Genomic DNA, 26,366 nt, shown 5'->3' with positions numbered 1-26,366 from the left:
AGCAAGAAAGTAAGCAAAATAGTTCAGTAGCCTAATGAAAAGGTAAGGGGAAAAAAATCAGAGTCTTGGTTCTTTATGCTATTTAAAAGTACTGCAAAGTTTAGCGAAAAGAGCCTAAAATCTTGCGTAAGTAAGTCGAAACAATAAAAAAAATAGTTTCAAATCTTAGTTTTTCAATTTATTATAAGATTTCTTTGACTAATCACTGGACATCACTGTGTGTACCATCTGGAAAGACACTAGCTATAACAGGAAAAATTGTATTGGTATTCTGTGAGTTCTGTATCCAGTTTACTCTTTCTACAGAGGTTTGTGTTTTGGTTGTTTTGTTTTTTTTTTTCAGTGCCACAGACTTTGCAAATTTGCCTTTAATCTCATGGTTAAGAGAGTTTTCATGCTCCCCCTTCAGCAGTAGTAACCTTTATCTATTTGAAATGTACTACAAATGTTTGCAATATTGTATTTGCAGCTCCCTGCAGTTAACTCTGAGCTCCTATTGTATGAACATGCAGAAGCCATTGTTTGACAGATTACAGGATGACTTTTCTCACATGCAGATGTTCTGGTGGAGAAGAGAATACCAGACAAAGCAATTTTTTGGGAAATAATGACAAATTAAGACAAGAAAGCCAAAACTAAGCATGGTCTGTTATGACAAACAGTTGTGATGCCGAGGTCCTTGTGACAGCCCTCTGTGTGCCTTTTGAATAGCAGAGAGGACTGGGAAAATCCAGGTGTCCTTTTGTCTTCTCTGAACAGAGGTCAGTCAGGGGAATGCTGTGTGTGACTTCTTGCCTGGAGGCTGTGCTGGGGTCTGGTATGCTGAAAAGGCTCGGGCCTTTTTCTTTCATTTATGTTGAAAGATACTGGCAGTTTGTGGTTTCCCAAAGCAAAAGGTTTGAGACAGTTAAAGGTATTTAAATGTTTAACTAAGTGGAGAAATGCCTAATTGATTTTCAAAAGCATCTAGTGGGAGCCAAGCACTTTTAGAAAACTCTGGGGTTATCTGTTTGCCCTTTTAGGCACATGATTTCATTGGGAAATCTGTTGTAAAATCCCCACTGCTTTCTTGCTGTGGTATCAGTCCATCGCGACCCCGATTCCATGCTTTGATTGAAATGCCACAGACAGCCTTAGACTGGTGTAACCCATCTTTTGCAATAAGTCTGTGCATGTAAATAATGAATTATTTCTGTGTTCAAATATTGCTTTCTGAAGGAAAGGTCACATCTTAATTTTTGGGACTACTGTGAAAAATGCTTTGCTTCTCTCTGAAGCATCAAATATAAGAAAAAGTGTTAACACCTTCTAAATGTTAAACCAGTGAAGAAGAGTGGTATAGTTGAGATTCTGAGCACATCTCTATTAAGGCCAGCTTCTTCTTTTAATTAACTTGTATGTAAGTGAGTCAAGCGAAATGTTTTCTATTACTTAAGACACAGTATTGAAAAAATACCTAGTAACATTAAGAATGAGACCGGAAAGGCCAGGAAGGTCATCTAGTTTGATCTGCAACATGTCAGAAGCAAACAGTTGAAAGTGTTATTCCTTTTACTTGTATTTTCTGGAAGTTTGAAATCATTGATAAATAATACATCTTTTTCTGAATGTGTCCTTTTGTACATTTTAATCTTTCAAGAACCAAAAGACTTTTTTTTTATTAATAAAATTTGTGTGCTTATTTGTACCTGTTTGTCTATTGTATTTGTTTTATGTGCGCATTCTTTAACAGATTTATGAAATTACACAAACTGTCTCAGTGTCATTGTTTAATGAGTCCATTTGGAAAACGGGAGGGATTTAAACTGAAGGTGAGATGTGCTACCTTCTGTATGATCCCATGGTGGCTGCTGGATCCATATGGATGACTTCTTGCAATAGCACTGTTGTGTTTGGCAGTGACCCCTGCTGTGGCTCAGTTATTGTATTAATGAATTAAGGGACAATTTGAGGACTTTTGTTACAATATAATTGGATCACTTATACACTTCCCTCTTCTGGTCTTTTTTTTTCTTTCTTTCTTTCTCAAACAGGCATTACAACAGTGCTGACCATGACAACACTGAGTACAATTGCAAGGAAGTCACTCCCAAAGGTTTCCTACGTGACAGCAATGGACCTTTTTGTTTCAGTTTGCTTCATTTTTGTGTTTGCTGCCTTGATGGAGTATGGCACACTGCATTACTTCACCAGCAACAGAAAAGGAGACAAGGGAAAAGAAAAGAAGACAAAGTCTAAGCCATCAGTAAGTTTAAACAAACAAAGAAAAAAAAATCACAGAATGCTGTTTACTGTGGCACTAAGTTTGAGGGACTGTTCTTAAATAAAAGGGCTAATGTTCAAACAAAATTAACGCTTTTTTTTGGTCTTTTTTTTACAGTTGGTAGATTGTACTAATTTTGTGTAAATACTAATAACGAACAAAGGCTTTGGATCATTCTGCTCATAAGCCTAAGCTAGAGAGCGGTTTGCTATAATATTCTGTGCTTCCATGCCCAGGCCCCTATTAATCTTCCCATGAGGTGTGTGCCTATGGAGACAGTTCTGTCTAGCACATTGCTTCTGAAAACAGCACCTGAGAGAGAACCATAGATAAGACAGTAGCAGTAGAGGTAATGTAAATGGACTGGAGGCGTGAAGATTTGTTTGGATTCACATCATGTAACTTGGTTCTTACCTTGCTAGCTTTTCAACATAAAAAATGCTTATTACTGGTCAGTATTCTGACACCCTTCCACTTAAGAAATCTACCTTAACTCCATTTTTTTTGTTTGTTTTTTTTCTCCTCTTTCACTTACGTATTTCTTTCTGGTGAAATGAACGTTCTGCTTTTACAGGTTGATGTTTGAATCCCTACATATCTCAGGAATAAGTATTATTACAAGTATAATGTATACAAGTATATATTTTAAGAAGCCTTCTGTTCATGTCATAAGAACACTGAAACTTCCAAGACTCTATTGTTGGAAGCCAGGTCAAATATTTAAAGCTAAACTTTAATAAAATATTGAGGTAAAAGTGTTAAATAGCTTATTCATTCAAACACTAGTCTTAATATCTGAGGCTTGATTGTAGTCATCTTTTGGAGAAAATAAGAAGGACAATATTATAAAGCCTCCTTCCAGATAATTTCATCAAAGGAAGCTGAAGAATAGCTGAATCATAATATCAGTTGTCTTTTCTGACTGAAGGCTGTGTAAGATGAAAGAGAAATTAAAATTAAATTAGAGAAGCCCGGATACAGAAATGGAGAAATCCTGTTGCAGCCCATATTCCTTCTGCAACTAGGGTCAAAAAGCACAGGTGCACCAATTTTGAGCAGCAGTTCTGTGGGAGACTATCTTATGGGGGCACTGCAGGGCTGCTATGGCTTAATACCAGCAAAATCAGAGCCCTTGTGTTTAATATGATGAGCTGGTTTGAGTGGATCACATGTCTTTGCAGCCAGGCTAGTGGTGAAGGTTTAATATTGCCCTGTGCAACCTTGATCAAGCATCACTGTGATCCTCAGGGAATCCAACACAGCTACAACAACAGGAAAGTGGAAACCTCAAACTTCCCTGTTAGTGGTAGAAGCGAATGTGGGCACAATGGAAGGCATACTGAGCAATGAAGGTAAAAGATAACAGAGACTGTAGAAATTTGGGGAACTTCAGTGTTAGCACAGCAGATTCAATTTTAGGTTGCTGTTGCAATGAGGTCTCAACAACACTTAGGGAAGAGGAAGCTGAAAAAAGCCTGCTCTTAGCATGCGCAACAAGGAGAAAGGAGGGGAGAAAATACTACTTATTCAAACCAAGGAGCTATTAAAGATCAGCTGCTGGCAGATCAAAAGCCATTGAAGTGGTTTGCAAGTATACTCTACTGAATGGAGTAACAAGACTTTCCAGAATCTCTTCACATATCAGCTGTTTATGCAACAATCTACCAAATGCCTTGAGATTTTCAGTGCATGTCACAATTTAAAATGTAAGAAAATGGGGAGATAGCAATTATGACACCTGTTGACTAAGATTAAAATTAGCAATATAATATTCCAAACACTGTTTGGTTGTGGTCTAGTGTCGTCTTAAAGTGTGCTTGTTGGTTTTAAGTAGTTGAAAACCAGCTATATTTTCACACAGAATTCTTTAAACATGCTTCACCATAAGACCATACTGGGTAAGAGATTACTCTAAAAACCAGAGCAATTAATAGATGCAAGGATTCTTATTTTATAAATGGGTTTTTTGGGTGATATTTTGTAAAAAGCTATAAAATTTTTGTTCTAACTAGAGCAATTAAAGAAGCCATCTGATTAATTCATGGGAAGTCATACAACTACAAATCCTTTTTTTTTTTTTTTCCCCTTTTGTCAAAGACATCTATTCATTCTTTTTCTCTTGTAGTTATGGGTATGTAACTCAAAAATCCAATTTAATTAAAATAGTTTAATTCCTCCTGAGAAGTTCTCATTTACTGGTGTTTTTTCCCTTGGAAAACTTGCCTTGCATTCGTTGTCTGTTTCTATTGCAAAATGCAATAAAGGCTTATTATTCCATGATCTGATAGCAATAAGGTGTAATAAATGATCTATGAAAAAATTGTGAGATTTCACAAATGATTACAGCAGTTTAATCTTACAAAGTATGTGCTGGCATAATTCAAGAAAGGTAGTAGGAACTGGCTTATGTAAATCCACATTAGTAAGGATAATGAGTTTGGGCAGGAAAGATTTAACTTAATTAGTTGTGGATTTTGTTCTGATCATCATTTCACTTGAAGTGAATGCATCACCTGTGCTGTAATTCAACAGATGATGGCTTTCTTTTGTACATCTGTTAGTGTTAATGCAGAATAATTTGGGTTTGGTCCTATCAAATGTATTATAAATGCTTCTTACTCTATGTGGAATTTTATCTACAATATTAGTAGACATGTACATGAACAATCAGCATGTACTACTGTATCCTGTATCTACATCTTTGTTGCTTTTTTTTTTTTTTTCCTAAGTCTCTGCAAATTGATACAGGTCATTTTCTTGTGAGGTTTTGGTGCTTTTTTCCCCTTTCTCCTCACATTGTCCCTTTCTTGCACATTTTCTATATTCCCTGGAAGTGGTTAGGCCTATAAGATGGCACTATCTTTCTGCCTCTCTCAGGCTACCTCTTCAAACCTGTAATGTAGTAGCCAACTTTGGTCTGTGCTGGTGACATGAGCATTTAAAAGCAGTACTGTTATTTTTCCTCCTTTTATGGTGTTTCTGAGTTGGGGATTCCTGTTTTACCCCACTAGTAGAAATGAATCATGCTACAAATCTTCCATTAGCAGAACCAGCAGTCAGAAAATTATTGTAAAACCAGAATAGGCTTTACAATTATAAGCACCTTTTTCCCTACATATCGTCAACAAAAGAATGATTTTGTAAGTTAAAAAAAAATTTGAACTTACTTTTCATATCTTGTAAAAATAAGACCTGTTTGTAATACCTCAAATTAGGATAGAAGCATGTAACTGCTGTTTGTTGTTATTCTCAGTATTTTAGCATAACTGAAAAGAATAATGAGGTTCTTTAGCATGATAATTAGCTCCCTAGGTCATCATGTCTAAAAAGTATTGAAACAGCAGCCTGTGTGAAACTTCCTCTGGTAAAGACACTTATTAAACAAAGCTATTAAAAAATGCTGTGCACTCTGCACTGCTTTAAAACATCACCCCTTGGGACACAGGGTGAAATGTCCCTTCAGCAACAGAATGCCTCCTTAACAATGCATATAGATCTCTGTGCTGGCCAGAGTAATTCCATGGGAGCGTGACAACAAGATTTTAAAATATAACAAGAATTGAAACTATGTGGCTTCATGCTTTTCATATTTTTTCATATTTTTTTCACTGCCTGTCATGTATAATTGTTTAAGAGAGATTCTTCTGTACACTTAAATACCTAGCTAGTTCTCCTGGCTTCATCCTTTCCTGCTGCATTTATTCCTAACATGACAAAATACGGAAATGGTAGAAAAGAGAGAAGACAATGTAAGAGTAGTGTTGATGTAAATTCTGTCTTCCATCTGAGATTTTGGAAGAGATGCCAAAGGTGGGGGGAGTTCAAAGAAAGAGGATTATGGATTAGTTCAAAAAGGCTATAAGATTTAGAAAGGCAAAAGGGACAGCTAGAGAAATAGAATGTATTTTGAAATATTCAAGAACACAAGCATGAAGAGTGAAGAACTGCAAGGAAACAAAATAGAAAAAAGATGGGCTGTGCTTGTGCAAGTAAAAGGATGGTGAAAAGGCAAAAGTTACAAGAAAGGGAATAGCAAACGATATATGTGCTAGGCCATAAGGCACCCATATTTTTTCTATGAAAATTATTTATGAAACTTAACATCTATTACACCAAGTTTTTACCAGATTGCAAGAAGAGTTATTTTTAAGGAAAGTAGAAGTAAGATTTAAGATCTAAATTAATCAGCTTAGTGACTCAAATGGTGTTCTCCTAAGGATTCTTGTGTCTTAGTTTCTAAAGGCAGGGCATATTGCTTAGGGATTTAACATTAGAGTGTGTTATATAATGTGGCCTGGCCTTGTGTGTCTGTTTCTTAAACTTCACCACTGATGTTGTACTAACCTAATTAGCTGCTTTTTGGTGAAAATGTATCTTCCAGAAACACCTTCACTCTTGTTCAAGACTCCAAATGTTGGGGGAATCATCATTCCTTTGGTAGTGATGCTTGTAGCCTGCTTGTAGACTTGCTTATGACCCAGTTGTCAAACTGTGGCTAACTTCACAATGTTTGTTTGTGTTGTGTAGATGGGATCAGCTAACCCTGTCTGTGTAACTAATTATCCGCTATTCCCAGATCCCAGCACAACCCTGTTTTTACTGTGGCAGCTGAAAAATATATCATGATCATTTGCCTGCAAGAGCTATACAGCAGTTCATAATTCGCAAAGCTCCCTAAACTGCTTAATATCAGAATTTCTGTATAATGTGCTGAAGGTGTTTATATTGGCCTTTGCTAATGGAAAGCCTATGGAGGCTAAAAATAAGGGGAAATAAAAAAAGAAGCAAACCAACCACCTGCAAAATTATATTTTTCTTTTTTGTTTTTCTTAAGAAAGCACCTGCAATTGCTGTTCGACCTGGATCAACACTAATTCCAATTAATAACATTAATCATCTCCCTGAACGTGATGATGATTATGGATATGAGTGCCTAGAAGGGAAAGACTGTGCTAGCTTCTTTTGTTGTTTTGAAGACTGCCGCACAGGATCTTGGAGAGAAGGAAGAATACACATCCGCATTGCAAAAATTGACTCCTATTCTCGAATATTCTTTCCAACTGCCTTTGCATTGTTCAATCTCGTTTACTGGATTGGCTATCTTTATCTATAAGTTTCAGAGGTTTGACAAACTCAGAAAAAAATTGCAAATTGAACAGTCAGTAACACTTTTCAGTGAGCAGTCAGAGATTAGAGCTGGTCCAAAATGACTCACATTGTTTGGATACTTAAAAAAAATTTGAAACAATGAGAGGACATATGGTGATGTGGTCTCCCTCTTGTGATCAACTATAGAAATGATATTGGTATTTTGAAGAGAAAATATAAATATCCCTGAGATTTAACTTGCCTGAGCATGTACATATTTTGTCCAGCTCTAACAAAATGCAGAGTCAAGAGGCTATGTTATTTAACTGGACAGTTCTACATAAGCTTTCAATTTTCATTCTAAGTGATAATGCAGATGAATTTTGTAGCATCTCTTACACCTTTACAAAGAAAGCCTTAACAAAATGGGATTAATTATTCTCATCCATTTCATCCATAAGGTGATGATTTTATTAATCCTTGATTTAAAATGTTGAAATGGAACATTTCTATTTTTTCAACTAGCCATTTGTTCTCTGCAGTATGTTAAAAAGAGTGATTAAGTCATAATTAATCACAGTCATATTTATACAGAACACAGAGATTAGAGCAGCGAGAAATGGATATATCACTAAAACCCCAAAGGTAATTCTGAGCTTGTCTTATCCTGACTGTTGGTGTAGGCTTTTGGCTTTCAACCTTAGATTACATGTATGTCTGTGCTCCATCTGCCGTTACTTCTCTGTTGTGATTACCCCAAAGTTTTCCAAGAGGGCTACAACTTTCAAAAATTCCTAGCCAGCTGCCATTGTTTGCTCATTTCATGGAAACCAGAATGAAGTTGGCTGAGATTCTGGCCATTGAGTATAATGCTGTTCATGTTCTCCCCATTCCCTTCTTTGTCTGATTCATACTCGGGGCCAGAGAAAAAGTCGTAACTCTACATGTGACAGAGTTTGGAAAACCTGTATCACTGCTGTGGTCGCACAACAGTATTCAAAACCACTGTGTTAAATCTCTAGCCCTAGGAGTGTAGTGTGTGACCTGCTTTGCTTTGCATACAGTATGAATTTGTGGATTGTTTGTTACTGCATACGCTGCTCCAAAGCTAAAGCCAAACAGTATGAATTTGCTGAGTCTGTGTTATAGATTGCCATGTAATTATCTCCTTGATAATTGTTTTTTTCTAATGGAAAAGCTCTGTTGGGGTTGGGGGCAGTTAAATAATCATTATTCATTGATGACCCTTCTCTAAAACGGGACTTACTCCCGCCTAAAATTCTAGGACCAGTTCTCCAGCATTTCTGTGGTCAGAGCTTCTGTTCACTTTGGTAGCAGTTCTTCAGTAGCAGCCTTTCTGGACTGACTTCTCTGTGTTGACTGTTGCTGGCTGACAGCATTTAGTATCTCATTTCTATTTTTAAATACATTGTCTTTATCGTGGAAAAGTGCTGTCTTTCCTCCATTCTCAAAAATAAACTGCTCTCAAGTGAGCTTGCAAAAAATCACTGTAAAATTAAGATATGCATTAAGTAAAAGTCAGAATTACACAGAAGACCTTACAGATCTTTAAAGAGGATTAATGGGATTAGCATTTGGCTGTAGGTAAGGATGTTCAGTACTGGAAATACAGACATGATTAATGGCTAATAATAGAAAACGATACACTACCCCCCAATATTTCCTTTAGATGTGCTCCATCTGAATTTCTCAGAAAAGATTAATGTATATTCATATAATAGTTGGTACCAAACACAGTAAGATATGATATGCAATACACATGAATACAGATGAAATGTTACTGCAGTGTTCAGTCCCAAAGTGATACAGAATGCAAGACTATATGTGTAGTGATTCTGGAAGAAAGTGTGGCAGAGAAGATCCCATTTTAACACAACCTTTATTTCAGTATTTAGCTGATGAGATATGGCAGTGGTTGAGAATCTGAAATCCTGATGTCGAGGTTTGCTGACATTATTATGTTGTGTGACCTTTCTGAGCACTAACTTTTGACTCTTAGACTGAGCACAGAAGTGTGGCATCATTAACAACACTGAACTACTATAATTTATTGTTTCTTTAGAGTCTCATTTTCAGAAAATATTCAGTACAAAGGAAATGTGTCAATTTTAATTCCATAGTGCAGTTTGGTGCTTTTTGACAACATAGTAAGCACATTTCTCTGGGAGAGATGAAGGTAGCTCCAGCAGCAGTATGTTGGATGTGTAGTTGAAAAGCAGTCTCCTCACCGTACAATGCAAGGCCCAGATTTTGTGAGCTCCCGAGTTTCATTAATTCACCTTTAAACAAAAGGAACTTCAAAGAACTTGGCACCTCACAAGAGGAAATACAAATTTTACAGCCTGCTCTCCTCTGGCAGATCTAGTTAGCTTTTTCTGTTCATGTGGTTGTCAGTTGCCAGTCAGCTTCCAGTGACTGGAGAACTGAAAATATCCAGAATTGGCAAGGGATAGATTAAAAAGTCTTTCATCTCTCATTTCTATGAAACAATATAATGGAGTATTAAACCTGTTGAACATTACGGCTGTTTGGCTTATGGATATACTTGCTTCTGTCTGTTGACAAACTTTTCTGTGTACTTCGTTTCTGATGAAATAATTTCAGTTTCCCATAGTACTGTGAGTGCAAGTAGAAATGGGAATATAGTGAACTGTAACATGGCATGTAATAAATGCATTATTTTAGTATCATGTGTTTTCTTTCTAATTGCATGTGAACACTTCAAGAAATCCAAGTGATCAAAAAAAAAAAAAAGGCAAGAAACAGACTATAATTACTTGGACTAAGATGTTGCAATCCTTTTTCAAACTTACCCGGATAAAAGTTCATTTACTGATAGCTGGGATCACAGTATTTGGAGTCATATTATTCTGACCATTACTGATTAAGCACATGCTTAAACTGATTCCTAATCAGTACTGTAATTAGACCAGAATTCAGAAAAGTATGTGCTTATGTACTGTCATAAAGAGTGATGCAATCCTGAATTGTTGCCATTAACACATGCTTAATTTGCACTAATTTCAATAATGAGTGTTCAGTAGCTCAAATGATTGAACACTAAGGATGTGAGGCAGAGCCTCTTCAGTAAGTTTTCTCACTGAAAGAGAGGGACATAAGACAAGAAATTGCTGTACAGGCAGAGAGGTGGAAAAGTCTGGGGAGTCTGTTTTACAGTGGACCTATATAGGCATCTCCTGAAATATATTTTTCAAAAAAGAGACTTTTCCTTGATATTTCTATATTAGTGTTCATCACTTGTCTGGTTTAGTAGTGAGTACAGCTCAGTGTGTTATTTTTGGCAAGGTTTTGTCTGTGATTGTACCTCACTGATCTTCAGTGCATGTCTTCTGTGTCTGAATGAATCTGTTTTATGTAGTGGCAGTGCAAGCAAAGCATGAGCTCTGGGCAATGTATTTTATATTCACACATTGATGTGCTTCAAAGGCTTTAACCACATCTGATTTTCTGACATTCAGAGACACAGGATTGTGCAAGACTTTGAAGGAGAATCACCTGCAATATGTTTTTTATAATTTTCAGTTTCTTATTTGCTATGGTAATAAAAGATTTGTTTAAAATTGGTATATGAACTATGCTTTGTAATTTGTGAACACCTTTGACCTTTCAATTGAAAGCCAACAGGAGGAGTCTGGATTTAAATATCTTCAGGAAGTAAGGTACGCTGTGTTTATATGCATCAGTCATCATTTCAGTTTACTGTTTCCAAATACCTGAGAATTAACACAAATACATCTTTTTTTTCTTTTTTTAAAAATCACTGTCAATATAATTATTCTTGATTCATTGTAGTTTCTCTCAATTATACATTGAATGTGATCTTTAATGTTTGTGAAATAATAATGTATTTTTTAGTCATTGTAACAGATACAGAAAATAGAAACTAATGTAGAGTTTCCCAGCTAAAGAATACAAGGCAAGGAGTGAGAAAGAATTACTGTGCTTCTGCGTAGTGAATATCCACATGCCCTGATGAATGTGCTGGGGCGGGGCTGGAGCTGGGGAGAGGTACAATATTCTCCAGGCTATAGAAAATGCCTCTGCGTTGGTTCGTACCAGAAGCTTGCTACCCAAGTGGTTTAAGTCAATGAAAGGAATAGATCTGTCCATCCTTTTTCAGTTGTCTCTTGCTTCTGCCTTACTCATACCAGCAATGGCAGTTGTAAAGCAATGTTACCAGATGAATCAAAACCTGAAAATTTATCTTTATTTTACTCTTTTGTAAGTTAATATTTCAACCAGATGGGTGGGATCATCTGACTGAATGTGCAAGACTATGACCAAGCTCTGGTCCAACAAATGTGATGGGATCTTACAGCTGGAGGCAGAAGAATGGATTCTTATGATGGCCACTTCTCATTCCATTGAGAATCTGCACTGAAAACTGACATGGAGGGAAGGAAAAGATGGGGAGGAAAGATTGCTCGGGGCAGCGATTCCAGAATCCAGTTACATGGATCTGATTGAGCTATGTTTAGTAAATTGGCTTCTCACTCATATTTGTGAAAATGCACTTTAATTTTTAACTAAATCTTTATTTTTTATATTAGAAAAAGAATAAGTTTATGTGCATTTACTACACATTAATTACAGACTGAATGAGCAATAGAAAGTTATCTTCAGTGATCGTTCTAGTGAAATGTCAGATGATAAATCAGGTTAAATCAGAAAAAAAAATTTTTATTCTTTAATTATGAGAAACAATATTTGTTAAAATTATTTAGTATTAATTAGTACAGTAGACACTGGAAAAGACCTCGTAGCCAGGTGCCTACACTGCTGTTAGTCCCCTTGAGGGCTAAATAATTTGGGAATGAAAATCTAACCCAGACTGCATTCAGTCATTAAGTCCCTCTCTCCTCTCAGGAGTGTGAAAGTTGGATCATACCAGGCATGAACTAATACAGCTGGTGTGCTCCAGGGAAGTTGGTACTAGTTTCTAGTTAAAAGGAAAGGTGACTTTTGCCTGCAAGACTGTAATTTGAAATAGGATACATGCTTCCCTTCAGAAGATGGATGTGTGTTGTGACTTCCAGAACAATGGAAAAGCATCCCTGCACTTAATGTTTATCTTTTCACAGGAGCAGTTTCATTGAGTTGGCTGTCCTGTTATGAGGCACTGAGACATTCCCTGTGTAGTATAGGGGAAGAGTTTTGATTGCAGTCCTGGACAAAGTGTCTAAATCTTGTCAGAGAGCTCAGTATTGTGTGTGGGTTCTGTGTTGTCTTTTGGATCTGTTATGATGCTAGTGAAAAGGCAGTAAATTTTTTTTTTTTTTTTATTTTAGTTACTAGTAAATCTTATTGGGAAAACCAGAGTGTTAATGAAGGTTTTAGAGGAAATCTCAGAAGCTCGTGGATGTAGGAGATCAGCTAACACTGTAAAAGACTGAGGGATCTAGCCCTTTTTTCCATAGCTGGGTCTTGTTGCCCCCTAGCAATATCTTGTTTATAAAAAAAAATTAAAAGTCTCATGGTATTTTAAGGAAAAAAATAAACCTGTAAAATTCCTGGGCAATCCCATTCCACTTTCCAGTGACAAATCTTGCTTTGCCTGCAAGTTTTGCTTATGGCAGATCAATGTTAACTTCAGCTGTATGAGGAGAGCCATGGGGGACATAAGACAGAAGGCGTGTAAACAGTTCTACTACGTTCTTCCTCTCATTTCCTTTTCTTATTCAAGAAGAGAATTTCAGAAGAGTAGGAGTATGGCCTGTGTAAATTAGGACAATTTTGTTACAGACACCAGGGCCTGAATCCAGCTAGATGACAGGATCAAGAGAGACATGAGTTTGCTTGCAATAATAAGGCTTCTCTTTTGTAATTCTTTTCCATACATCTCTGCATGCCTACCTTAGACTTAAACATTTATCAGGGTGGAAGCAATGTTTTTGTGTGTATCTGGCTTCACAGAGTGATCTTATCAGGGTTTGAACTTTGCTGAATTAAAAAAAAAAGGTTTCCTCTTACAGATTCCCCCTCCAGGCATTGCAAGTAGGAGATGTCTTGCTGCCAAGCATTGGAAAAGGGATTTTCAGTTGATCCCACTGAGGAGGCAGATTGGCTCTATAGAGCAACATTAAGATTTCTTTGTCATTTAGACTTAAAAGGGTTGAGAACTGTTAACAACAGTGACCAGTACTGCCCCGCAGATGATATATTTATTTTGCCAATTCAATATTTAAAATAAAAACTAAAACCAGCTACTGTGGGTGGGAAGTGACGATGAGTCATCACTTCACTGCAGATGTCTATTTCCCCTGGAATTGTTTTTACTCCTTAGGAAGATGGTAAATAGGAATCTTTTGGCTTGTGAGATCTGCAGAAAAGAGTTCATGGTTATTTTAAACAGGTCAAGTCATGTTTGCCCCTCATCCCACTGATGGCATAGCAGCAGGAACAATGAAGGTGCTTGCGCTATGGCTCAAATTTTCCAAGATAGGTAAATGTGGACATTTGAATATTCATAGGCCCGGTGTAAATATACAATCTGTGTTCAAGTTTTAGTTACTGAAAAAAAAAGTCTTAATGGTTTATGTGATTTCACAGTACCTTTTTTATTTCCCGCTGTTGTCTGCTGTGGATGCTTAGACTTTATATGTGAATGTGAAGAGCTGTGTTATGATACTAACAGTCTAAATTACTATAGAATATAAATACTTCCTTAAATAAAACTGAAGGATCACAATCTGTCAATCTCATGGTGATTACTATTTTGAAAGATCTAATATTTGTTCTTAATCACTTTTTCTAATTAAGTGATATTGCTATAATTCATATTCCCCTTCACTGAAGTTTTATAAACAATTGCAGTGTATGGTCTAAAAACTAAATTTCCAGAAATATCCTTGTTGATTTATTATGTATCTTAGTATATATTTTGAGGTTTCATTATTCAAATACAGTCTTAATGCAAATCTCAGCATTTACACTTCACATAGTGTTTCAGTTTGCCCTTTTCTACTGCATCTTTATTTTTTAAGTGTTTTTAAAAGTGCTGATATTTTTAACTACCTAAGTGAACATTCATACCATGCATTTAATTTTACAGTGTTTTGGCTCCAGTGGACAATGTTATAATATTATGTTCCTTTTAAAATTATTTATTAAAGCCCTTGTGAATAACTTACTGAAAAAATATGGAACATTAAGAAGTTTTGTAATTCTGTATTGCTTCTAAGGGTTGTATTTAAAATACATTGTATTGATGCAAATTTATTTTTCCATTTCAGTTTTTCTTACATAAGCCTCCTCAGTTTGGCTAATATTGTAAGTGTGCCAATATTTACAGTTCTACTCAGTTATTTGGAACTTTTCCAATAGCCTTGGTATGCACTCATCCATTATTATATTCAGTTACCTAGAAACATCAAGGTATCCTCATAGGCTTTTAATGTGATTAAGCCATGACTTCTTCAGCCTCTCTTAAAAATACCATGGTCTTTTGCATGCAATGCCAAACCTAAAGCATTTGTGAGTATTAAATTGATTGTTATTTGCTTCTCCAGTTTGACAAATTCTCTGCCTGGTTAGAGTGAAACATTGATATAATCATTTTAATATTTGACAACATTATGAGTGAGCATGGCTGAACTAGAAGACTTCAGAGATGATAAACTGATAATGCTTTTGCTAAATCCTATACTGAGACTTTGTGAGTGTGCAGAAATTATATTAGCAATGTCAAAGACATATGTATATACATATATATGTAGACTGGAAAGTAACCTATGAACATTTTTACGTATACATCAAGTTCTGATATTGTTTCAACAAGCTTATTTCCCCCATAGAATTTATGTTCTGAATGTGATCAAAAAGGTCCTAAAAAAGCCCGCCATTTAGATTTGTAGAGTTAAAATGTAGAAGTGGTTCAGAAGCTTAAAATTTGATGGGTCTTACGGATTGGTTTTTAATTGAACTCCTTTTTACTGAAGAGAAGGGGAGAACATGAATGTTCTGGTTGAAGACAGGCATTGATGTCACTGAAAGTAAACATCAGAATTCCTTCTTTGATGAAAAATTGATTTACAGATAAAGGTAGAAGCAAATTTCTTCAGTGCTGAGGAAGTTGCTGTGATTGCATTTGTGGAGTGGATGGATTCAGCTTGTTTTTAAGACCTGTTTTTCACATTGTAAATGTTTAAGGTTTTCTAAAAGTCATCCCTTAAGTTTCCAGTTTAAAGTATTCCAAACTGGGCATCACTCATAGTGTTTTTAATAAATGTAAAGTTTAGATTGCTACAGGATATTGCAGAAAGATCAAATATGGTTCAAGGCTAGAGTTTTGTAGCCTTTTGTTCTGTGGGATTTTTGTTTGTGGCTTTGTTTTTATTGGTTTTATTTTTTCTAGAGGTCTAGAGAGAAATGAAAGCTAAGGGAGGTATTTCACCCTATGGTTGTTCTGTGGGGTTTTTTTTACAACAGTATACCTCATGCAGAAGGTGCATGAAAGAAGCTGCTAAAAGCTGATTTTGTTTGAGGACTGATGGGACTTTGAGACTGATGACTGGAGTAATACTAACAAGCTCAGAAAGGAGGTGCTTGTGGCCCTTATTATCAGAAGGGGTTTGGCTGCTCAAGGCCTTAAAAACAGAATTTCTGATGTAAGATTATGGGAGAAAGCTGAGTTGTAAGGACTTCTAGAAAAATAAAATCCTGGAAACCTCTTGCCAGGAGAAGGCTGGCAGTAGTTTGAAGGATAGGTTTTATAGCTCATGATTGTAATGTGAATGTTAATGTCTATTGAATTTTCTTATAAATGTTGCACTAGTCCTTGTGCATTGAATGGAAATGTGCCTGCACCCTGGTGCGTGGTTCATACTGATGTTTCTGAGATGTAGCCTGTAATCTTCTAAATGTAAAACTGAAAGCCAGTCTTGAAAATAAATTTAAACCCCCACCACCGAATACCATGTGTTCTGTGCAAAATGAACAGATTAGATGTTTGTGCTCTGATGTCTCTTAAACTGAGAGAGTTTCAACACTGAACTTTGTAAAGCAGTTGTAATGCATTGTTTTTACTGTATCTGCTGTGAAGTTGATTGGTTACACTGTGAAAAAATAAATAGTGCCTGGCTACTTACTTTCTGATGTTATTTATTTTCTACATGCCATACATTCTTTTCTCTTTAGGACCCCTCTTTTTTGTCTTGTTTGTAATTTTAGAAATGGTTGTAACTTTCTATTATATGCACCATGGGGCAAGGAGCAGGACTTGCACTGAAAGCAAATATCCAAGAAATAATCACTCCTCATTATTTTCCTCAAATGTGTTTTGTTCTCTGGCCTTGCTAGCCCATTGGAGGATCTACCTGTAAGTGTCAGCTTCTTGTAAGTGGTCAAACCCAGAAACTGTTTATAATTCATTCTGAACAGGGTGTGGAAAGGTGAGGGAAGGCAGGTGAAATCAACATAAAAACTTTGGGAAAAGAGTCAAAGATGCTTTAAGCATCTCATACTTCTGGAAAACGACAGATTTCTTTAGTGTCTTACACATTCTTTTCAGATTGAAGTAAAAAATCCCAGCAATACCTACATTCCCTTTAGCATCATATGTTCTTTTTTCCCTGGTAACCACTTCTGGTATTGTGTCTTGCCAACTGTTACTTAAATTATTAAGCTGTCCTGGGTTCAGCAGTAGCAATCATTTTTCTCCTTCTTGGTAGCTGGTGCAGTGCTGTGTTTTGACTTCCAGCCTGGGAACAGTGCTGGTGATACCGATGTTTTTGGTTGTTGCTAAGTGATGTTTACCCTGACCAAGGACTTTGTGAGGCTCATGCTCTGCCAGGCAGGAGGGGAAGCTGGGAGGAAGCAGAGATGGGGCGCCTGACCCAGGCTAGCCAAAGAGGTATTCCATACCAAAGCACGTCATGCCCGGGGTGGGGGGTAACTGGGAGTTACACGGAAGGACACGGGCTTCTGGGTCGGACTTGTTTCTTGGCGAGTGGTATTGTATTCTCTTCCCTTGTTATTTTCTCTTATCATTGTTGTAGTTGGTAGTATCAGTGGTGATTTGTGTTGTACATTGGTTGCTGGACTGTTCTTGTCTCAACCCACAGGAACTGCACTCTTTTGATCCTCCTCCCCATCCCTCATGGGAGCGGGGAAGGGGAGAGCCCCGGGAGGGGGGGCGGTCTCGATTGCTCTCAGCCCAGCACCACTCCCTGGGAGTGAGTGAACAAGCTGTCTGGCTAGGGTATAAACCACAACAGTTTATTTTTGGCGCCCAACGTGGGGCTCGAGGGGTTGAGATAACAACAGATCTGACTGGATTAATAGTCACTCGTCACAATGGTGATTTATTGGCTCTCAAGGTTGTTCCTCTTGATCTCACAGTTTCGGAATGTAGTACATTACTTGGACCCGACATTTGCTGTGTTAGTGTTTATCAAGTGTGGGGCTTGGGCTAAGGTTTTTGTCTCATTGTACTTTATGGTAATGACTTGTAATACAATAGAATCATTGATCATGAAACTGATCTGGCTTATGTTCCCAGTGTGGTCACCACCTTTATACTTTGGGAGGTATATAATAGAAGTGCTTAGCAATTACAAACCTTTTTTCTCCTTCTCGGGTGGTCAACCTGTGAAGGAGACATTCTTTTACCCTCCCAGTCCTCCCCCCAGACCATTTTACATTTGAGAGTTTTGAAATTTTTGAATGGCCTTTTAATGCTGTTGAGACTTGTTTGCTGATGGTGATGGGTATCACCATGTTGGCAAGCATACAGAGTGTGTTTTGCCCACGACTGATTTCAAGAGTTAAGCAGAATCAGGTTTGGGTCTTGTCTGGGGTCAAATGATGATGTAGGAGGACCAAGAGATTTTCCCTGAGGCTGGACAGCCATGAGTGGCAGGGTGTGTGGGATAGTATGGGCAAGTATCTAGGTCAGTGGGCCCCTCCAGTACTTTGGAATTTCACTACCGAACAACTGCAAAATCCAGAAGAATTAGTAAAACACTTAACTGAGGTGTGTGGTTGTCCTGGGTTCAGCAGTAGCAGTCATGTTTCTCCTCCTTGGTAGCTGGTGCAGTGCAGTGTTTTGACTTTCAGCTCGGGAACAGAGCTGATAGAGATGTTTTGGTTTGGCCAAGGACTTTGTGAGCCTCATGCTCTGCCAGGGAGGAGGGGAAGCCAGGAGGAAGCAGAGACAGGACACCTGACCCAAACTGACCAAAGAGGTATTCCATACCACAGCACGTCATGCCCAGGATGTAACTGGGAGTTAGCCGGAAGGGCTGGGAGACTGCAGGGTTGGAGGAGGTATCGGTCGGTGCTTGGTCGGGGCTGGGGGGGCAAGTTATCGGTCGGCTGGTGCTGAGGTGTTGTATTCTCTTCCCTTGTTATTTCCTTTATCATTATTATCATTGGTGGTAGCAGTAGTGATTTGTGTTATACCTTAGTTACTAAACTGTTCTTATCTCAACCTGTGGGAGTTGCATTCTTTTCGATTCTCCTCTCCGTCCCTCCGGGAGCAGGGGGAGGGCAAGAAAGGGGGGGTGTGAGTGAACGAGTTACCTGACTGGGTTTAAACCACGACAGTTCTTTTTGGCGCCCAACGTGGGGCCCGAAGGGTTGAGATAACGACAGATTTGACTGGATTAATAGTCACTCGTCAAAATGCTGATTTATTGGCTCTCAGAGTTGTTTCTCTTGATCTCACAGCTTCAGAATGTTGTAACTTACGTAGAGCCGGTATTTGCTGTGTTAGTGTTTATCAAGTGTGGGGCTTGGGCTAAGGTTCTTGTCTCACTGTACTTTATGGCAATGGCTTGTAATACGGGGGGGCTCCAGCAGCAGGGCGGGACAGATGTGGCCGTGGACTTGTACCTGGCCGTCCGGCTGCTCTTCACCGTCCTGGCCCTCGCCCTACTCTCCATCTTCGTGAGGCTGCGGGGAGCCGAGGGGGAGCGGCCCCGGGAGCCGGCGGCAGCCGAACCGGCCCGGGAGAGCGGCCCCGGGGACCAAGCGGCGGCGGGAGCGGGGCCGGAGGCCGCGCGGGGACGGCTGCCGGTGGAGGAGGTCGGGGCGGTCGAGGAGCAGAAGGAAGCGGCTGCCGAGCAGCGGGAGAAGGCGGCGGAGGAGCCGAGCCCCGCGGAGGAGCCGAGCCCCGCGGCCGAGCCGAGCCCCGCGGAGGACCCCAGCTCTGCGACGGCCGAGAGCATTCCCCGGAAGCCGCCCGCCCAGCCCCAGGAGGATGCAGGAGACCACGCAGCATTTCCCAGCAAGGCAGAGGAGGAAGAGCTGGACTCAGGAAAAGAGAAGCTGGCGGTGGGAGAGCCGGCAAGCACAGCAGCTACACCAGCCCCAGTGACAAGTACAGCAGCATCAACTGAGAGTTCTGAAGGTTTTGAATGGCCTTTGGGTACCCTTGGGACCTGCCTGCTGATTGTGATGGGGATCAGCATGTTGGCACACACACAGACTGTGTTCTACCCACAACCATTTTGTCTGATCTCAAAAGTTAAGCAGAGTCAGGTTTGGGTCTTGTCTGGGGTTAGACGACAATATAGGGGGACCAAGAGATTTTCCCCAAGGCTGAACAGTCATGAGTGGCAGGGTGTGTGGGACAGTATGGGCAAGTATCTAGTCCACTGGGCCCCTCCAGTGCTTTGGAAGCATCGGAGATGGAAGGCAGCTGTATGGAGTCCCCAGCAACAAGCTGCAGAAACTGCTGAAGGGGACAGTGAATTATTTTAAGCCTGGTGGGCCCATGGCACTTCAGGCCATCAGAGCAGAGATGCAACATAGAGATGGACTCATGATCGAAGGGTGGACTTAACAATGGACACTATTGCCCAGGTTGTTCACGAGTGTGAACACTGCACACAGTCTCTCCTGCTCTGGAAGACTGTTACAAGAGATGGAGCCTGACATGGACCAGATGGACGCAGCAGCTTTATAGGGACTGGTCCATGCACTAAGATAAGAGTGCACCGAGATAAGAGTGATGGTATATTGAAAATGTGGGATCTGAGCATGACGTGAATGGTATGGAATAAGGGGTGGATAATGTCCTGGGTTCAGCAGTAGCAGTCATGTTTCTCCTCCTTGGTAGCTGGTGCAGTGCAGTGTTTTGACTTTCAGCTCGGGAACAGAGCTGATAGAGATGTTTTGGTTTGGCCAAGGACTTTGTGAGCCTCATGCTCTGCCAGGGAGGAGGGGAAGCCGGGAGGAAGCAGAGACAGGACACCTGACCCAAACTGACCAAAGAGGTATTCCATACCACAGCACGTCATGCCCAGGATGTAACTGGGAGTTAGCCAGAAGGGCTGGGAGACTGCAGGGTTGGAGGAGGTATCGGTCGGTGCTTGGTCGGGGCTGGGGGGGCAAGTTATCGGTCGGCTGGTGCTGAGGTGTTGTATTCTCTTCCCTTGTTATTTCCTTTATCATTATTATCATTGGTGGTAGCAGTAGTGATTTGTGTTATACCTTAGTTACTAAACTGTTCTTATCTCAACCTGTGGGAGTTGCATTCTTTTCGATTCTCCTCTCCGTCCCTCCGGGAGCAGGGGGAGGGCAAGAAAGGGGGGGTGTGAGTGAACGAGTTACCTGACTGGGTTTAAACCACGACAGTGGTCATTCTGGCCATGCCAGAGATGGACAAATCACGGCAACGTGCTGGGACTTGGCCTATGCTTACAGGGCCTTGTTCAACATTATCCAGCACCTTCAAAAGAAAAAGAATGTCAGTGGATCTGAGGGCAAAGCAACAGTCAGCGCAGCTACTCCAGCTCCAGGCACAGCAGCTTCACCACCCCCAGCTACATGTACAGTCGCCACTCAAACTTTGGCTGCAATGAACAGCGCAGCTACCCCAGTGGCAAGTACAGCAGCTGCTCAAACTTCAACAGCAACAGACAGTGCGGTTACCCCAGCTGCAAGCACAGCAGCTGCACCACCCCCAGCAACAAGTACAGTTGCTACTCAAACCACAGTGATAATTACTGCAGCCAAACCAGAAGACCAATTCGTACCAATATCGGTTGCCCCTGTACGCAAGAGAAAAAGCAAAACAGAGGCAAGAAGGGTGAAGCGAGATGAAGAACCAATGAATTCACCACCCGGTCCAGAATCTGATCAGGAGTCATCACCACATGACGAAGAAGAAGAAGAAGAGGTAACTTCTCGACCTCGGACCTCAACCGAGCTACAGAATATGTGAAAAGATTTTACCCGTCAACCAGGGGAGCACATCATGACCTGGTTTCTCCAATGCTGGGACAATGGGGCCGATGGTCATGAACTAGAAGGTACAGAAGCCAAGCAGCTGGGATCCCTTGCTAGAGAAAGGGGAATTGACAAAGCAATTGCAAGAGAGAAAAAGTCCCTCAGTCTTTGGAGGCAGCTTTTGGCAGCTGTGAAAGAAAGGTTTCCATACAAGGATGATGTTATGAGTTGTTTGGTCAAGTGGACTACTTTAGACAAAGGCATCCAGTCTCTGAGGGGATCAGCCATTGTAGAGATGATCTATCACATCAAGCCGAGTAACAGGGATATACCCATAGATCCAGATGAAGTTGAATGTACATGACCCATGTGGTGAAAACTTACACAGAATGCACCGTCATCATATGCCCATTCATTGGCAACAGTAACCTGGAATGACATAGTACCACTAACAGTACATGAAATGGTTCATAAACTCCAAGAGTTCAAAGACAATCTCACCCCTTCCATCATCTCAGCTGTGGAAAAACTGTCCCAGAACCTCAAACAATTGAGGGATGATCTATCTGATTTATCCTGTCCCAGAACCTCAAACAATTGAGGGATGATCTATCTGATTTATCCAGCTCCTCACGTGTACCAACACACGTCTCAGCTATTAACAAAAGGCGTCCTACTGTTCGAGAGAGGAGACACAGGAGGTATACGCCACTGGCTACCCTATGGTTTTACCTGCGGGATCACGGAGAAGACATGATGAAGTGGGATGGAAAACCTACTTCAGGTTTGGAGGAACGGGTGAGTGAACTGAAGAGGGGAGCAAGGGCCAAGACTGATCATCCCATGAGAGCTACGGCTTCAGTCTCTGGTGAGCAGTTTCCCAGATGGAGTGGAAGAGCTGATTTTACTCCAGCTCCTGTGATAACGAAGAATAATCCCTTTCACCACGACTTAAGTGTCCAACGCTGTGATGACCATTAGAGGGGCCCTGCCTCCAGCCAGGTGGAGGTAGGGGACGATCGGATTTACTGGACTGTGTGGATCAGATGGCCTGGCACATCAGTCCCACAGAAGTATAAGGCTCTAGTAGATACCGGTGCACAGTGTACCCTGATGCCATCAAGCTGTCAAGGGGTGGAATCCATCTATATTTCTGGAGTGACAGGAGGATCCCAAGAGTTGACTGTGCTGGAGGCTGAAATCAGCCTGATTGGGAGGGAATGGCAAAAGCACCCTATTGTGACTGGTCCAGAGGCTCCATGCATCCTCGGCATAGACTACCTCATTAGAGGGTACTTCAAAGACCCAAAAGGGTACCGATGGGCTTTTGGTATCGCTGCTTTGGAGACTGAGGAAACTGAGCAGCTGTCCACCTTGCCTGGTCTCTCAGAGGATTCTTCTGTTGTGGGGTTGTTGAAAGTCGAAGAACAACAAGTGCCAATTGCGACCACAACAGTGCACCGGCAGCAATATCGCACCAACCAAGACTCCCTGATTCCCATCCATCAGCTGATCCGTAGACTGGAGAGTCAGGGAGTGATCAGCGGGACCCGCTCACCCTTCAATAGCCCCATATGGCCAGTGCGAAAGTCTAATGGAGAATGGAGACTAACAGTAGACTATCGTGGCCTGAATGAAGTCACACCACCATTGAGTGCTGCCGTACTGGACATACTAGAACTTCAGTATGAACTAGAGTCAAAGGCAGCCAAGTGGTATGCCACGATTGATATTACCAGTGCATTTTTTGTCAATTCCTTTTGTAGCAGAGTGCAGGCCACAGTTTGCTTTTACTTGGAGGGGTGTCCAGTTCACTTGGAACCGACTGCCCCAGGGGTGGAAACACAGCCCTACCATTTGCCATGGACTGATCCAGACTGCACTGGAACAGGGGCAAGCTCCAGAACACCTGCAATACATTGATGACATTATTGTGTGGGGCGATACAGCAAAAGAAGTCTTTGAGAAAGGGAGGAAAATAATCCAAATCCTGCTGAGACCCGGTTTTGCCATAAAACGGAGTAAGGTCAAGGGACCTGCACAGGAGATTCAATTTTTGGGAATAAAATGGCAAGATGGACGTAGACAGATCCCTACAGATGTGATCAACAAGATAACAGCAATGTCTCCACCAACTAATAAGAAAGAAACACAAGCTTTCTTGGGTGCAGTGGGGTTCTGGAGAATGCACATCCCAAATTACAGTTCGATTGTAAGCCCTCTCTATCAAGTGACCCAGTAGAAGAATGATTTTAATGGGGCCCTGAGCAACAGCAAGCCCTTAAGCAAATTAAACGCGAGATAGTTCATGCAGTAGCCCTTGGACCAGTCCGGACCGGGCCAGATGTAAAAAATGTGCTGTACACTGCAGCTGGGGAGAACGGTCCTACCTGGAGCCTCTGGCAGAAAGCTCCAGGGGAGACTCGAGGTCGACCCCTCGGCTTTTGGAGTCGGGGATACAAAGGATCTGAGGCCAGCTATACCCCAACTGAGAAAGAGATACTGGCAGCCTATGAAGGGGTTCGAGCTGCTTCGGAAGTGATTGGCACTGAAGCACAGCTCCTCCTGGCACCCTGGCTGCCCGTGCTGGGCTGGATGTTCAAAGGCAGGGTCTCCTCTACACATCATGCAACTGATGCTACATGGAGTAAATGGGCTGCACTAATTACACAACTAACTCGAATAGGAAATCTCAGTCGTCCAGGCATTCTAGAAGTCATCATGGACTGGCCAGAGGGCAAAGATTTCGGAATGTCACCAGAGGAGGAGGTGATGCGCGCTGAAGAGGCCCCACCATATAATAAACTGTCAGAAAGTGAAAAGCAGTATGCCTCGTTTACTGATGGCTCTTGCCGTATTGTGGGAAAGCATCGGAGATGGAAGGCAGCTGTATGGAGTCCTGGACGACAAGTTGCAGAAACTGCTGAAGGAGAGGGTGAATCGAGTCAATTTGCCGAGGTGAACGCCATTCCGCTGGCCCTGGACACTGCTGAACGAGAAAAGTGGCCAGTGCTCGCCTCCATCTTTATGAGGCCGCGGGGAGCCGAGGGGGAGCGGCCCCGGGAACCGGCGGGTGCTGAAGCGGCCCGGGAGAGCGGCCCCGGGAACCAGGCGGCGGCGGGACCGGGGCCGGAGGCCGCGAGGGGACGGCTGCTGGTGGAGGAGGTCGGGGCGGTCGAGGAGAGGAAGCAGGCGGCTGCCGAGCAGCGGGAGAAGGCGGCGGAGGAGCCGAGCCCCGCTGAGAAGCCGAGCCCAGCCCCGCGATGGCCGAGAGCATTCCCCGGAAGCCGCCTGCCGAGCCCCAGGAGGATGCAGGAGACCACGCAGCATTTCCCAGCAAGGCAGAGGAGGAAGAGCTGGACTCAGGAAAAGAGAAGCTGGCGGTGGGAGAGCCGGCAAGCACAGCAGCTACATCAGCCCCAGTGACAAGTACAGCAGCATCAACTGAGAGTTCTGAAGGTTTTGAATGGCCTTTGGGTACCCTTGGGACCTGCCTGCTGATTGTGATGGGGATCAGCATGTTGGCACACACACAGACTGTGTTCTACCCATAACCATTTTGTCTGATCTCAAAAGTTAAGCAGAGTCAGGTTTGGGTCTTGTCTGGGGTTAGACGACAATATAGGGGGACCAAGAGATTTTCCCCAAGGCTGGACAGTCATGAGTGGCAGGGTGTGTGGGACAGTATGGGCAAGTATCTAGTCCACTGGGCCCATCCAGTGCTTTGGAAGCATTGGAGATGGAAGGCAGTTGTGTGGAGTCCCCAGCAACAAGCTGCAGAAACTGCTGAAGGGGACAGTGAATTATTTTAAGCCTGGTGGGCCCATGGCACTTCAGGCCATCAGAGCAGAGATGCAACACAGAGATGGACTCATGATCGAGGGGTGGACTTAGCAATGGACACTATTACCCAGGTTATTCACGAGTGTGAACACTGCACACAGTCTCTCCTGCTCTGAAAGACTGTTACAAGAGATGGAGCCTGGCATCATGGACCAGGTGGACGCAGCAGCTTTCTAGCTACTGGTCCATGCACTTAGATAAGAGTGATGGTATATTGAAAATGTGGGATCTGAGCATGACGTGAATGGTATGGAATAAGGGGTGGATGGTGTCCTGGGTTCAGCAGTAGCAGTCATGTTTCTCCTTCTTGGTAGCTGGTGCAGTGCAGTGTTTTGACTTTCAGCTCGGGAACAGAGCTGATAACAATGATGTTTTGGTTTGGCCAAAGACTTTGTGAGCCTCATGCTCTGCCAGGGAGGAGGGGAAGCCAGGAGGAAGCAGAGACAGGACACCTGACCCAAACTGACCAAAGAGGTATTCCATACCACAGCACGTCATGCCCAGGATGTAACTGGGAGTTAGCCAGAAGGGCTGGGAGACTGCGGGGTTGGAGGAGGTATGGGTCGGTGCTTGGTTGGGTTGGGGGGGGCAAGTTATCGGTTGGCTGGTGCTGAGGTGTTGTATTCTCTTCCCTTGTTATTTCCTTTATCATTGCTATTATTGGTGGTAGCAGTAGTGATTTGTGTTGTACCTTAGTTACTAAACTGTTCTTATCTCAACCTGTGGGAGTTGCATTCTTTTGATTCTTCTCTCCATTCCTCTGGGAGTAGGGGGAGGGAAAGGGGTGGGGGGGAGTGAGTGAACGAATTGCCTGACTGGGTTTAAACCATGACACTCTGAGACCATAAAATTTTGAATGGCTTCTTAGCTCAAAAAGATCAAACCTGTAGCTTCCTCAATATTGAAGTAGCTGATGAATGAGGGAATTAGGCAAAGCCTTTATGTACAGACTCCAAAT

General features: G+C 41.6%; 1 protein-coding gene across 1 annotated transcript in view; it reads left to right on the top strand.

Annotated features, from left to right (window-relative positions):
• Positions 1–8,299, top strand: part of GABRG1 (gamma-aminobutyric acid type A receptor subunit gamma1) — a 56,755-nt gene extending 48,456 nt beyond the window's left edge. Inside the window, exons 8-9 of the mRNA XM_057431057.1 lie at positions 2,034–2,245; positions 7,098–8,299. Coding sequence (XP_057287040.1) covers positions 2,034–2,245; positions 7,098–7,376 — 491 coding nt within the window. The 3' untranslated portion in view covers positions 7,377–8,299. The remainder of the gene's footprint in view (positions 1–2,033; positions 2,246–7,097) is intronic.
• Positions 8,300–26,366: the final 18,067 nt, after the last annotated feature.

This window comes from Pezoporus wallicus, unplaced genomic scaffold (genome assembly GCF_028554395.1).
Source record: "Pezoporus wallicus isolate ANWC-B61680 ecotype Strahan unplaced genomic scaffold, APGP_CSIRO_Pwel_v1 contig_7684, whole genome shotgun sequence".
Taxonomy (NCBI): Eukaryota; Metazoa; Chordata; class Aves; order Psittaciformes; family Psittacidae; genus Pezoporus; species Pezoporus wallicus.
Note: the sequence above shows the minus strand (reverse complement) of the source record. Positions and strands in the feature narration are given on the sequence as shown.